The 11,667-nt window shown below is 40.3% G+C and overlaps 3 protein-coding genes across 3 annotated transcripts; all 3 read left to right on the top strand.

The window, feature by feature from the left end:
* Positions 1–194: 194 nt before the first annotated feature.
* On the top strand, positions 195–2,146 carry EAF01_005731 (uncharacterized protein; the record flags this gene model as incomplete). The annotated part of the gene is made up of 2 exons (XM_038913985.1): positions 195–586; positions 640–2,146. The coding sequence occupies 2 exons, from the start codon at positions 195–197 to the stop codon at positions 2,144–2,146; spliced, it is 1,899 nt and encodes a 632-aa protein (XP_038770434.1).
* A 705-nt stretch (positions 2,147–2,851) lies between these two features.
* On the top strand, positions 2,852–4,974 carry EAF01_005730 (uncharacterized protein). The gene is made up of 3 exons (XM_038913984.1): positions 2,852–3,240; positions 3,292–3,473; positions 3,532–4,974. Exons 1-3 carry the CDS (start codon positions 2,903–2,905, stop codon positions 4,902–4,904), a joined length of 1,893 nt encoding a protein of 630 aa, XP_038770433.1. The 5' UTR covers positions 2,852–2,902; the 3' UTR covers positions 4,905–4,974.
* Positions 4,975–5,530: 556 nt separating this feature from the next.
* On the top strand, positions 5,531–7,121 carry EAF01_005729 (uncharacterized protein; the record flags this gene model as incomplete). The annotated part of the gene is made up of 2 exons (XM_038913983.1): positions 5,531–5,698; positions 6,714–7,121. 2 exons carry the CDS (start codon positions 5,531–5,533, stop codon positions 7,119–7,121), a joined length of 576 nt encoding a protein of 191 aa, XP_038770432.1.
* Between the last annotated feature and the right edge of the window lie 4,546 nt (positions 7,122–11,667).

Below are 11,667 nucleotides of genomic sequence, written 5' to 3'. Positions count from 1 at the left end.
TTGGTCGAAAGTGCTTGTAATTCGAGATCATCCATAATCACTAGCGCCAAATCATAAAATTTAGCTTCCGCTCGGCGCCCGGTGAAACCCTTTCCGTGCCACCCCGCCCTGAGTCAGCAAATTCCCCCACTACCCTCAGAATTTATCTCAGTACATAATCAAAGCAATTTATTACTACTCAAATATACAAAAAAATGAAGTCCGAAGAATTGTCTCAACTGGCGACGAATCTAGCTCCGCTAGACTTCAAGGCCATCGAGCCACATCTACTCGCCTTGGATAAGCACCTTACCCTTCGCTCGTATATTGACGGATACACGATCACTGATTTGGACTCAAAAATATGGGTCACACTTCGCACAAACAGAGTTGCTGCAGCTTTTTTAAAGAAGGGAACTTCTCTTAACCTTGTCAGATGGTATCAATTCATTGAGCAAACACATCCAGAGATTCAAGAGGAGATCAAGCTTAAGGATGAGGCCGAGAAGGCAAAGAAGACAGCTGCTAGCAAGGCGGGAGCAAGCTACAACATAGCTTTGCCTAATACTGAGAAGGGTGTTGTGACTAGATTTCCACCAGAGCCATCGTATGCCAACCGAATCACTTGCGCCTCAAAGTTATGGGACTAACATTGTTTAGTGGATATCTTCACATCGGTCACGCAAAGGCTGCACTTCTAAATGACTATTTTGCACACGAGCTTTACAAGGGCACACTTCTCCTCCGATTCGACGACACCAACCCTTCAAAAGAGAAGCAAGAATTCCAAGATTCAATTATCGAAGATTTAGCACTTATGGGCGTTAAACCAGACAAGAAGAGTCATACTAGCGATTACTTTGAAGAGTTATATAAATATGGTCTGAGAATCATCAAAGATGGTAACGCTTACGCAGATGACACAGACCAGCAGACTATGAGGGAACAACGAATGGATGGTATTGCAAGCAAGAATAGAGACAAGAGTGTTGAGGATAATCTCGCCATATTCGAAGAGATGAAGAACGGCACAGAGGCAGGAAAGAAGTTCTGTATTCGAGCAAAGATGTCTGTAGACAACCCAAATAAGGCAATGCGCGATCCTGTTATCTACCGATGCCCCAACGACGATCCCGAGACTGGTGGCCCCTTGCCCCATCATCGCACCGGTACTACTTGGAAAATGTATCCTACCTATGATTTCGCATGCCCAATTGTCGATTCTCTCGAAGGAGTCACACACGCCTTGAGAACAACAGAGTACAACGACAGAAATCCTCAATATCAATGGTTTATTACCAAGTTGAACCTTACACCAGTACACATGTGGGAATTTGCTCGCATGAACTTCGTTCGTGTTTTCCTCTCAAAACGTAAATTGGCTAAGATGGTTGATGCTGGAAGAGTGTGGGGTTGGGATGATCCTCGTATGCCTACAATCCGTGGAGTTCGAAGAAGGGGTATGACAATTCCCGCTTTGAGAGATTTCATCTTGAAGCAGGGACCAAGTAGAAATATTGTAACCATGGATTGGACCAATTTCTGGGCCTCAAACAAGAAGGAAATTGATCCAATTGCACCAAGACACACAGGTGTCGATATCAAGGATCAAGTAAAGGCAGTTGTCACCAATGGTCCAGAGTCTCCATACACCGAAGACAAGCCTAAGCATGGAAAGAACCCCAAGGTCGGAATGAAGAAGGTTACATATAGCAAAAACCTCATTCTTGATCAAGAGGATGTCAATTTATTTAAAGAAGGCGAAGAAATTACTCTGATGAACTGGGGTAATGCATTCGTGCGCAAGATTAACGGTTCTGGTCCAATTACAGATATTGAGCTGGAATTGCACTTGGAGGGTGATGTCAAGAAAACCGAGAAGAAAGTCACCTGGCTATCGTCAGACCAGACCCTTGTTCCAGCAGAGGTCTACGAATTCGACTACATGATTACTAAGGACAAATTGGACGAAGATGATAACTGGGAGGATTTCCTCACACCAGATTCCGCTCATAAGATAGATCAGCTATGCGATAGCAATGTGGCCGATCTCAAAGAAGATGACATTATTCAATTGGAGAGAAAGGGGTATTTCAGAGTTGATAAAGCGGCCAAGGATGGAAAGCCAGCCGTGATGTTCGGTATCCCTACTGGAAAGACGAAGTGAACTTATGAAATGAGATAGAGGAAGTGAAGAAATGATATCAAAAGACTGGCAGTTATAAGGCGCGTGGAATGAATAGATGAATGAAGAAATATTTCACATTTTCAACCTCCTCCACCTTTTACCATTGTAAATTGCGATTTGAACACTTAAACCCCACACCTATTTGGCTTGAATGACGAGTGCATCTGAATGATCAGATCAATCTCAAAACATTGTAACTATCTAGGTTATTGAACGTGATCAAGGTATTGCCGTTGTACGTACATCTTATATGAGGCTGGTCTATATTTAAGTGAATTGGTTGAGGTTACATAAGCTTATACAAGGGTTTCAAACGGAGCCTGTCGTACAATAATGCACCGCTAGAACAGATATATTTGATGTACGTACAAAATCCTCAAACTTGATTGCGGATCCTCCACAGAATGACATTACATTTGCCGCTGGAAGAACCAGGGCCTGTAATTCCCCGTTACCACGATACCAGTGGTCCAGCAGCTGGCAGTCAACTTTGGATTAAATCAAGCATATGTCTCTAGAGATATCAGCCCCGTGCCAAGAAATGGCGATAATGTGATCTATCTCAATCACCATTGGGTATCCTTCACGATCGCGAAAAGCGATCTTCTATATAAGGATGCAGATGCAGTCGCCGCCCCACTGTATACATTTTACTTAAAGGGTGGATTTTCCACGTTTCATTTCGTGTGAAGTTTGTTTCTTGTCTCGCAAAAGGTTCATGTATTTCTTGGATCGATGTCGCGAGAGCTTTCCTGGAACTTCCACTCCTGGAAACGAGAGCTTGCTTCCCTCTTTTCCGGAACGTTATGCCTCATAGCTCTAGCTGCACTCCTGTATGCGTTTGATGGAAAGTCGATTTTTCGTTGGCATGGCATCACACTTAACACCTTAGTATCTATTCTTTCAACCGCTGCTAAAGTTCTTGTTCTATATCCCATTGCTGAGTCCACTAGCCAATGGAAATGGCTCCATTTCTCAGAACAGAAGCATTTTTTAATAGACTTCGATAAGATTGATGCTGCAAGCCGGGGGCCATTAGGTAGTTTCAAACTGTTATGGAGGAAAAATCGGGAGTAAGAACTTTAACGTTCCATATATGATGCAGATGATGCTCACATGGATAGGCTCATAGTACGCATCGGTGCTGTCACCACGGTTCTTGCGTTGGCTGTTGATCCATTCACACAACAACTTGTCCAATATCAACAACGTGATGTTCCTCAAAAACATGGAATTGCCGAAGTTCCCAGAGCAGATCGTTATTCTAGAGGTCGATTGTTCAACACGCAACTCACGATGGTGTCAAGTAAACTCAATCCTTCCAAAACTCCAATAAGAGATCAAAACCACTGACCCATGAATAGGTGATCCGCCCAAATCACAGGCTTTCGCTGATGCGGATTTCGTCATGCAATCAGCTGTCCTATACGGTCTTACGCAGCCTATTGAAATGACCACTCAACAACTTCCTCACACATGCACTTCTGGAAACTGTACGTGGGATGCATTTGAGTCTCTTTCGGTTTGTAATGTTTGCAACGATCTCAGCGACAAAGTTGTTGAATATCGAGATTACAATTTTCTTTACACAGACTTGCAAACTGATAATGGTGTTGGAATCCGAGAAATGGGGACTGCATTTCGACTTCCCAATGGCCTTTTCATAGATGGTTTTGATGGTTGGAATTATACCACTAAATATACATCTTTGAAAATACCAGGTGGTATATTTATGACGACTTTTGGAACCGGAAACACTAGTGAGACGGTGTCACTACAAGACATTAATACTTTGATATGGGCGATGACTTTCCTCAAGGTACATCCCCCTCAAGATGGGTCAAACCAGACGTGGCCAAACTTAGAAATCGAGGCACGAGAATGCGGCCTTTACTATTGTGTCAATCGGTATAATTCTACAATTTCCAGCGGTACTCTGTCCGAAGACATTTCCGAGATCATGAATGCGAAGCGAGATCCGGATTCATGGCAGATTACAAGCTCGAAGTGGGCTGCTGTTCTTAACTCATCGACCGTATCAAGTCTTAATTTCGACAGTAAATTATCCGCGGCGCCTCGATCCGACCTATCTCTAGGTGGAAAGTATAACGTCTCACAAGCGGCTGTCAATAGCGTTAGTAGCTACTTCAGCGACTTTTTTTCGATCAACCTGAACATCACGCACAATGTCACTGGGACACAACAGGCAAGATTGAATGGCTACATTATGTCCGATGGCAATCTTCAATATAAGCCCAGCTCGATGCAAGCTTTCAATACGAGCAACGATCTCCCAGCTACATTCGCATCTCTTGCAAAAAGTATGAGCAACTCCATCCGCGCTAACGACGATGGCGCAAAAGTACAAGCAGGTACAGTTTATGAAACAGTGACCTTTTATAAGATTGAATGGGAATGGATATCATTGCACTGTTTCTTCATCATTGCCGCTACTATTTTCATCGTCCTTACAATCTATCAGACGAGACTCCGTGGAACTCCTGCTTGGAAGTCAAGCTCACTTGCTGTCCTTTCTAGGGGACTTTTGGTAGGCCACACGTTTAGAGGCGCTGAGACAACGAGTGATTTGACTGCGAGAGCAAGAAGCAAAAAGGCTTGTTTGTATGGAAATTATAGTGAGATACAAGACTCTCGTGAGGATGTCGAGCTAGAGGAAATTGTTATGGGACCCTCGGGTGTCCAGAAGATATTTAAAGGGGCACGGTCGATAAGATGAAGACGGATTGTGTATTTGCTACGTTGATGAGAATGGTCATCAAACTCAAATTGAAAAAAGTGCATTCACAAACATAAGAACATCAGATAATTCAGTATCCCATTTCGAGCTTTGTGTGTGTTTGATGAGATTTCAGTGTAAAATTTATCAATGTTCAAAACGGTTTTTGGTTGGTTGCGACCCGAGGGGGAAGTTCCGATACTGTTTCTCTACACTATTCGATTGGTCCCAATGTAATTATTCGGGATCATTTGTGTGATTGCAGCGTCTGACTGCGTTTTTCTGGGATTCTTTGTTTTAGTTCATGCATATATTTTCGAGACTGGTTAGTTAAGATGATGGATCAATTATTTGTACGATGAGTAGTGGAGCTGCTTGTTGGTAAGTTATGTTAGTCTCATGCATCTCGAGTCCAAATGTTGATTTCTAGCGGATTAGCATCACTCGCGTAACTTGTTGGACGCAATTGGCACAGTATAAAAACTAGTCTGTCCTCCTGTTTGCCATATCTCTATTCCTCTGAAAACTATAATTTGTGATTTTTCCTGAGATATTAATTCTTTGATTGAAGTTCATCACATTTTCTAAACCTCTTATATCTAAATCTATTGTGGATAAAAACTGCCATGGCAGCCTCTTTACCTACAATCGTCCTAGTGCAAGGCGCCTGGCATACCCCTGCCAACTACAAGAGCTACAGCGACGCTTTAGAAGCACAAGGATTCAAGGTCCTTTGTCCACAGCTTCCTTCATGCAACAACAAATCTCCTCCTGTTTCTTCATTTACAGAAGACGTCACTGCTGTCCGCAATGTTGTGAAATCCCTCGTCGAAGCTGACGAGCGAGTTTTAATGGTTAAGTCGGGTACCCTACTTTCGGGCCACTTCCCTTTTGGGCCACTTTTTATATTAAAAATGGAATTTTTAACTTTCTTATTTATAAATAGAATTTATTGAAAATTTGTATAAATATAATTCAAATCGTTTTGAATCTAATTTGAAAATTTTAGATTTTTAGGATTTTTTGGTATTAAGATTTAAAGCTTCAAAATATCGATTTTTAAATTTATATAAGAATTATATATAAATTTAAAACTTGTATAAAATCTTTAATAACTTTTTAATAAAAATTATTAAAACTAAATTATAAAATTTTATTATATATTTATAATATATTTATTTTGAAGGATTCAGAAAAAAAAGAAAATTTCCTATAAATAAATATTTAAAAGAATATCCTTAAAATTGTAGAGATTATTTATACTATTTCAAACTTATTATGTATTATATCTTTATATTTATTAATTTTTTTGAAATTTTTTTTGAATTTTTATATAAATTTAAGCTCAAAACTTTCAAAAAGATATATAATTTTCTTTTAATAATTATTATTAAAAAGTTATTAAAGATTTTATAAAAGTTTTAAATTTATATATAATTCTTATATAAATTAAAAAATTAATATTTTAAAGCTTTAAATCTTAATACAAAAAAATCCTAAAAATCTAAAATTTTCAAATTAGATTCAAAACAATCTGAATTATATATATAAATTTTCAATAAATTCTATTTATAAATAAAAAAGTTAAAAATTCTATTTTTTGAGATTTTTAATAATAAAGAATAGTCTAAAATAAAGGTGGTCCAAAAGTAGGGTACCTGATTTATGCATTCCTACGGCGGAGCAGTCGGTACCAACGCCGTCGAAGGTCTAACATTCGCCGATCGCAAAGCTGAAGGAGAATCCGGAGGAGTCATCCATCTTTTCCACATGTGCGCCTACATTGTTGTCCCTGGAACATCAATCTAGAACATCTGTACAGAAGCAGGCTTTGCCGAACTCTGGCCTCAATTTATCCAGAATTTTGATGATGGGTCGACATTCCCCGTCGATCCATCTCTCTTGTTCCTTGGCAGTGTAGAACAGGATATTGTTGATAAAGCACTGTCGAATCTGGTGAGGTCTCCAATGTCGGCGTTTGAGGCGAAGTCAAAGGGAGATGCGTGGAGGAGAGTTCCTGTTACGTATATTTTGACGCAGCAGGATTATTCAGTGCCAAGACTGTATCAGGATCTTATGCTTGAGAAGGTAAAGAGTGAGGGGGTCGTGATTAAGACGAAGGATTATGAGACTTGTCATAGTGTTTTTATTACGAAAGAGAAGGAAATGGTGGATGCCGTTGTGGTTGCAGCGAGTGATAAGAGGAATCTGATATAGGGTGGCCTGTTTTATGGCTTGAGCAGCTGCATCTGTATGAGGTGGGTGTATAGTATCAATGCGATACTGTTCTGTGTCTTCCGTTCTTTATATATCACCCCTCAATATTATTCCCATGAGCAGCAAGCAAATCGACTATCTCAATATCTTGACATTTTGTATCTTATTCCTAAGGATTCTGGTGATCCCTTACATCAAGTGGATTCTAGCAACAAATTCTTAAACTAGCGACATCCTACCAAAATAATACTGGAGGTGTAGTTCAGTAGTAGAATACGCTCTTCAAGGTGTGATCAGACCCCAATCTGAGTCTCTTATTGACATGAAGCAACTATAAGAAGGCAATGAATTGGGCAATTCTATTGATTCTAGAATGGAACCAGGAATTGCATTAGAATAATCTACCAAGAGTGAGCGAGCCGTGAGTTCGAATCTCACCACCTCTTTTTTTTTTTGCGGGTTTGGGTTTTCTTTGTTGGATTTGCTAGGCGAGTAAGTGCTTCTGTTCCTGGAAGTGAGGAAGCTTGTGGCGAGTTTTACGGGCTTCGTTCTTCGCTTTTTTCTATGCGGAAAATTTCAAAACTCTTTTCATTTTTGTCTTTCCTTCTTTTCACTTTCACTAATTACATCAACCTCCCCGATTACCCTACAAAGCCGAAATGTTGACAGCATACTCATCCAGCAGAAGACCATGGAAATGTATTCAGTGGTGGAATGTACACCTCAAAGTGTGAAAGATCCAGGAAATCTCAATCTTTGGAGTGGTCTCCATAGGCGGCAGCAAGTCAGCGACTTCGAGATTCTTGTCCATTTGGCTTTGAGATCTTTCTAACATGGGTGTGTAAGACCGAAGTTCAATTCTTCTCATTTTAAAATTCTCTTGTCCAAAGCTTTTTTTGTGATTGACGTGGAGTGAGACAGAGCCTTCCCTATTTTAGAATAGTGATCAGGCCTTATGTTTCTTTCTGATCTTAGTTCTCAGAGTCAGAGACAAATTCGTATCTTTACTTGATTGAACTCAAGATGTAAGATCACACAGGAAGGTAATTCTTTGGTCTGTTGAAGGATTCGAAAGAGTTTAACAAGACAAAACGATTGTAGAAACCATTATCCTTGAACTTTCTCTACCTCATTCTCCGGTGACTTCATCTGAGAGATGGTTGAAATTGACTAGGCACTTGAGGAAGATGATAAGTCAACCTTGCAAATAGTTGGAAAGACTGGCTACGATCAAATCTATCTTAGTTTTGATTGTGCTCACAAATATTCCTCTCTTCCACCTTTCCAATCATCATACATCACAAGTGGTCAATAATTTGCCAAAATACGATCACGGAAAGCAAAAGTGGCAATGATACAGGGTAAGATAGTATCGAATCGATAATATCCCAAGATATGCACACATCACAATCTCCTCAATTTGCCTCTTTTTTTCAAGTATGTAAATTTAGTCAATTGCGAAAGAGGCCACTTTCATCGTCGGGAGGTGAGAACCTTTCGTTGTGAAAGAAAATATAACAAACACCGAACCTCATTCTAAAACAGCCAGTCATGGAATGAAACTTCTAGTTTTACACGATTTAAGTATCATAAGCTACAGAGAGAAGGAAAAGTATCAAAAATATATGGAACCGGACGGATTCGAACCACCGATCTTATTTCAGTAATCATCTTAGGACGACCGGTAGATTCCCGCCCGGGGGAGCGAGGCACCCTGATACGAATCATACTGCATTGCTTTATCACTAAGCTACGGCCCCTTTGATTCGATATGATGGGGAGTCGGCATCGACGTTTATGAAGATGTAATTAATAGACTCATTTTGGAAGCCAGCTGGGATTGTTTTTCCTGATCTGAAGTACAAATACCAGTCGCATCTATCGACCTATCTCAACTGCAAGCAGGCTTCCTACCCAGATGAGAAATAAATTGTAAGCTTACCAAAAATTGCAGGTTGGGAAGTCATAATTGGCCCAAGAAACTTCTCATTCTTGGGTTGTTATTTTCAAATTAATAGTCATGTTCCCGCAGCCTCAAGCCTCGATTCACATAGCAAGATTATTTATTCTAGGTTCTAGGTGCCATCACGAACAATTAAAATTTCGCAAGATATAAACCGAAGCGACATGTGAAGTTTTCGGCAGATTAAAACTTGAGCTCATCTTCCCAGCTCATGGTCAGGCTCAGGGACTGGCTGAGGTCGAGATTAAGTGTTCTCTCCTCAAGCTATAATGCGGAAACCCTATATCAACCAAGATCATGTTCATACTTTGACTATTGACGTCAATGAATTAATCTTGATTTATTGATGCGCGTTGGCTCCTTAGAGTGGAGTCACACTTCGTAGGACTTGATTAAGGGGGTTTTTTCTCTTATGAATGAGATTGACCTTTGAGAGTGGAGAAAATAAGCTTAGCTTACACTAGACAAGCGTTCTTGTTTATTTGCCCAAAAAGAGTGCAACTGGCCTCCTCACTCTCGTTGGTGAACGTGTTTGATGCCCGGAGAAATCAAGTGATGCAAACCAAACTTACGGGCAAGTGTCCGTATCATCAAGAATTCAACAATTTTAAATATGGGAAGAGAGATGACAGTTTAATAGATATACTTGGCATTTCATTTTGAAAGACTAGGTATTTGTGAGATCCGACTATAACTTGGAGGAGAGATGCTGCAGGCACAGCGAGGTTCTGTTTGTCACTGCCCATTCGACTGGGATACTATGGCGATCGACCTTTTGATAGTTTGTAAGCTGACATTCGCTGCAAATGCTCTATTATTCGGTCAATAACATGATTCGGACACATTAGTCGTGATAACTTCAATGTAGTCTACTCAAAATTCGCAAACTCATAAATCTTTGGTCGTATTCGAGCAGTGCTCTGAGCTTCCAAACACTCGACCACATTTTGCGTTTTGAATGTGTCGGGTTTTGACTGTCCTAATTTCTTCTCATTTGGTTTTGCGTTTGTAAACGTTAGCTTGTAGGTTCAGAGGCTCGCTGCAGGGTGGATGAATATCTAGGTGCTCTTATTAGCAATCCACGTCTTTGTGTCCAGAAAATTACAACTTACTTTTTGGAATAGAAAGAAATGCTATTACACCCTAGCGTCTCCAATCATTTATGAGATTCAATGGCATAGCTACTTAGATATGTGGGCCTTTTAAAAAATGGAGTCAGTAAGGCTCGAAGTTGCATCTCGCACATCTCTCGTAATCTTGTCATCTTTGTGCTGGTTCAACTAGAGTGCTGTTGATTTGATAAATAGAATCGAGACAAAAAGGTAGTTAGCTGATATCTGTATACTGCTATCTTCTTTAAGAGATTTGCTTCAGCACCAAAGGATATGTTCTTACATTCAAAACGAAGGAATAGGCGAGTCAACCTTGAATGAAAGATACCTAAAAATTGAGAACACCGTGCTTCGAACTCACAAAAATCAGGCTTGATTATCTCACATTGATGCGCTCTCACCTTCCATCATCTATCATCGTGGATTTATGATACTCCGGCGCTGGTGCCTGTCTAGGCTCGGGTGTTTAATGTGTGCGTTCTGCCAATATAATACATTTTTCCTTTCGTTGTTTCCCTTTCTGAGCAAATTCTACTCATGTTGATACTGGAATGGCAGTATTGTGTCATTGACCAGAAATTAGTAAGGACAAGGTGATAACAGGTGGAGCTGAAGTGAGTGTGTGGGAATAAGGAGGCTTGTTGCATTGAAAAAAGGATATCTGCATGTCCCCCGCAATCGGATAGAATGGTTGGAATTGATGTGATGACCAAAATGTGATTTACAAACAAACATAGTTGCCTGCGTTGAAGAGGGTCTCACTCAATATTCTGCAAGCAATGCTTCGGCTTTCTTGGTGAAGACATAATGAAGATGATTGGTTGATGAGGCGCGGGCGGGTGTTTGCAATATGAGTCCCACAAATGAGATGGCATCTCCGCATCTCATCTCCAATCGTCGAAAATAACAAAAGGATCAATTGTCAAGAAGAAGAGATTGGTAAAATATTGATGATCTGGGAACAGTCAGATTTGAACTCACATCTTACACATGCAGTCAGAGAACCTCGAGAACCATCACCCCTGGTGCATCAGAGTTATAATGAAGATCTGGGCAATCTGCCCTTTCAGTATAGATTTTGACCAATTGAACTTTGCTCCCATTTATGCGCCTATTTTGCATGTTTGTTGGTCAAATGAAATGCTACTGGGTTTATGTCTAAAGCCCTGGATGCAAAAGATCACCTGCACGCATATTGGCGTGTTCTCATTTCGCAACACTGAAGACCCAAAGCCGGGTGTTCAATAGAAAAATGTAACTTTGTTTAGAGGTTTAAAAGCTCTGCAATATACTCTATGCTAGATTACTGCTGCGTAACTGTTTTTCAACATACACTTTTCAAGTATCCAAACGTCATCAGGCTTGAAAAGGTTCCTCAATGTTGTGGGAATTTTGCTCTCTGAATATGTGCCAGATCCTGCCGTGGTTCGGCTTTTTTCATCAGGGTCTGTCATTTCTTGGTCAGGGCTTC

This window comes from Botrytis porri, assembly GCF_014898465.1.
Source record: "Botrytis porri strain MUCL 3234 chromosome Unknown BPOR_007, whole genome shotgun sequence".
Taxonomy (NCBI): Eukaryota; Fungi; Ascomycota; class Leotiomycetes; order Helotiales; family Sclerotiniaceae; genus Botrytis; species Botrytis porri.
The sequence above is the reverse complement of the archived record's forward strand: the minus strand, read 5'-3'. Positions and strand labels throughout refer to the sequence as shown.

Bases quoted from the DNA above. Each gene is read 5' to 3' on its own strand.
- EAF01_005730 (XM_038913984.1), top strand. From the start codon at position 2,903: ATGTCGCGAGAGCTTTCCTGGAACTTCCACTCCTGGAAACGAGAGCTT. The intron at 3,241-3,291 runs GTAAGAACTTTA...TCACATGGATAG, and splicing joins TTATGGAGGAAAAATCGGGA to GCTCATAGTACGCATCGGTG. The intron at 3,474-3,531 runs GTAAACTCAATC...ACCCATGAATAG, and splicing joins GCAACTCACGATGGTGTCAA to GTGATCCGCCCAAATCACAG.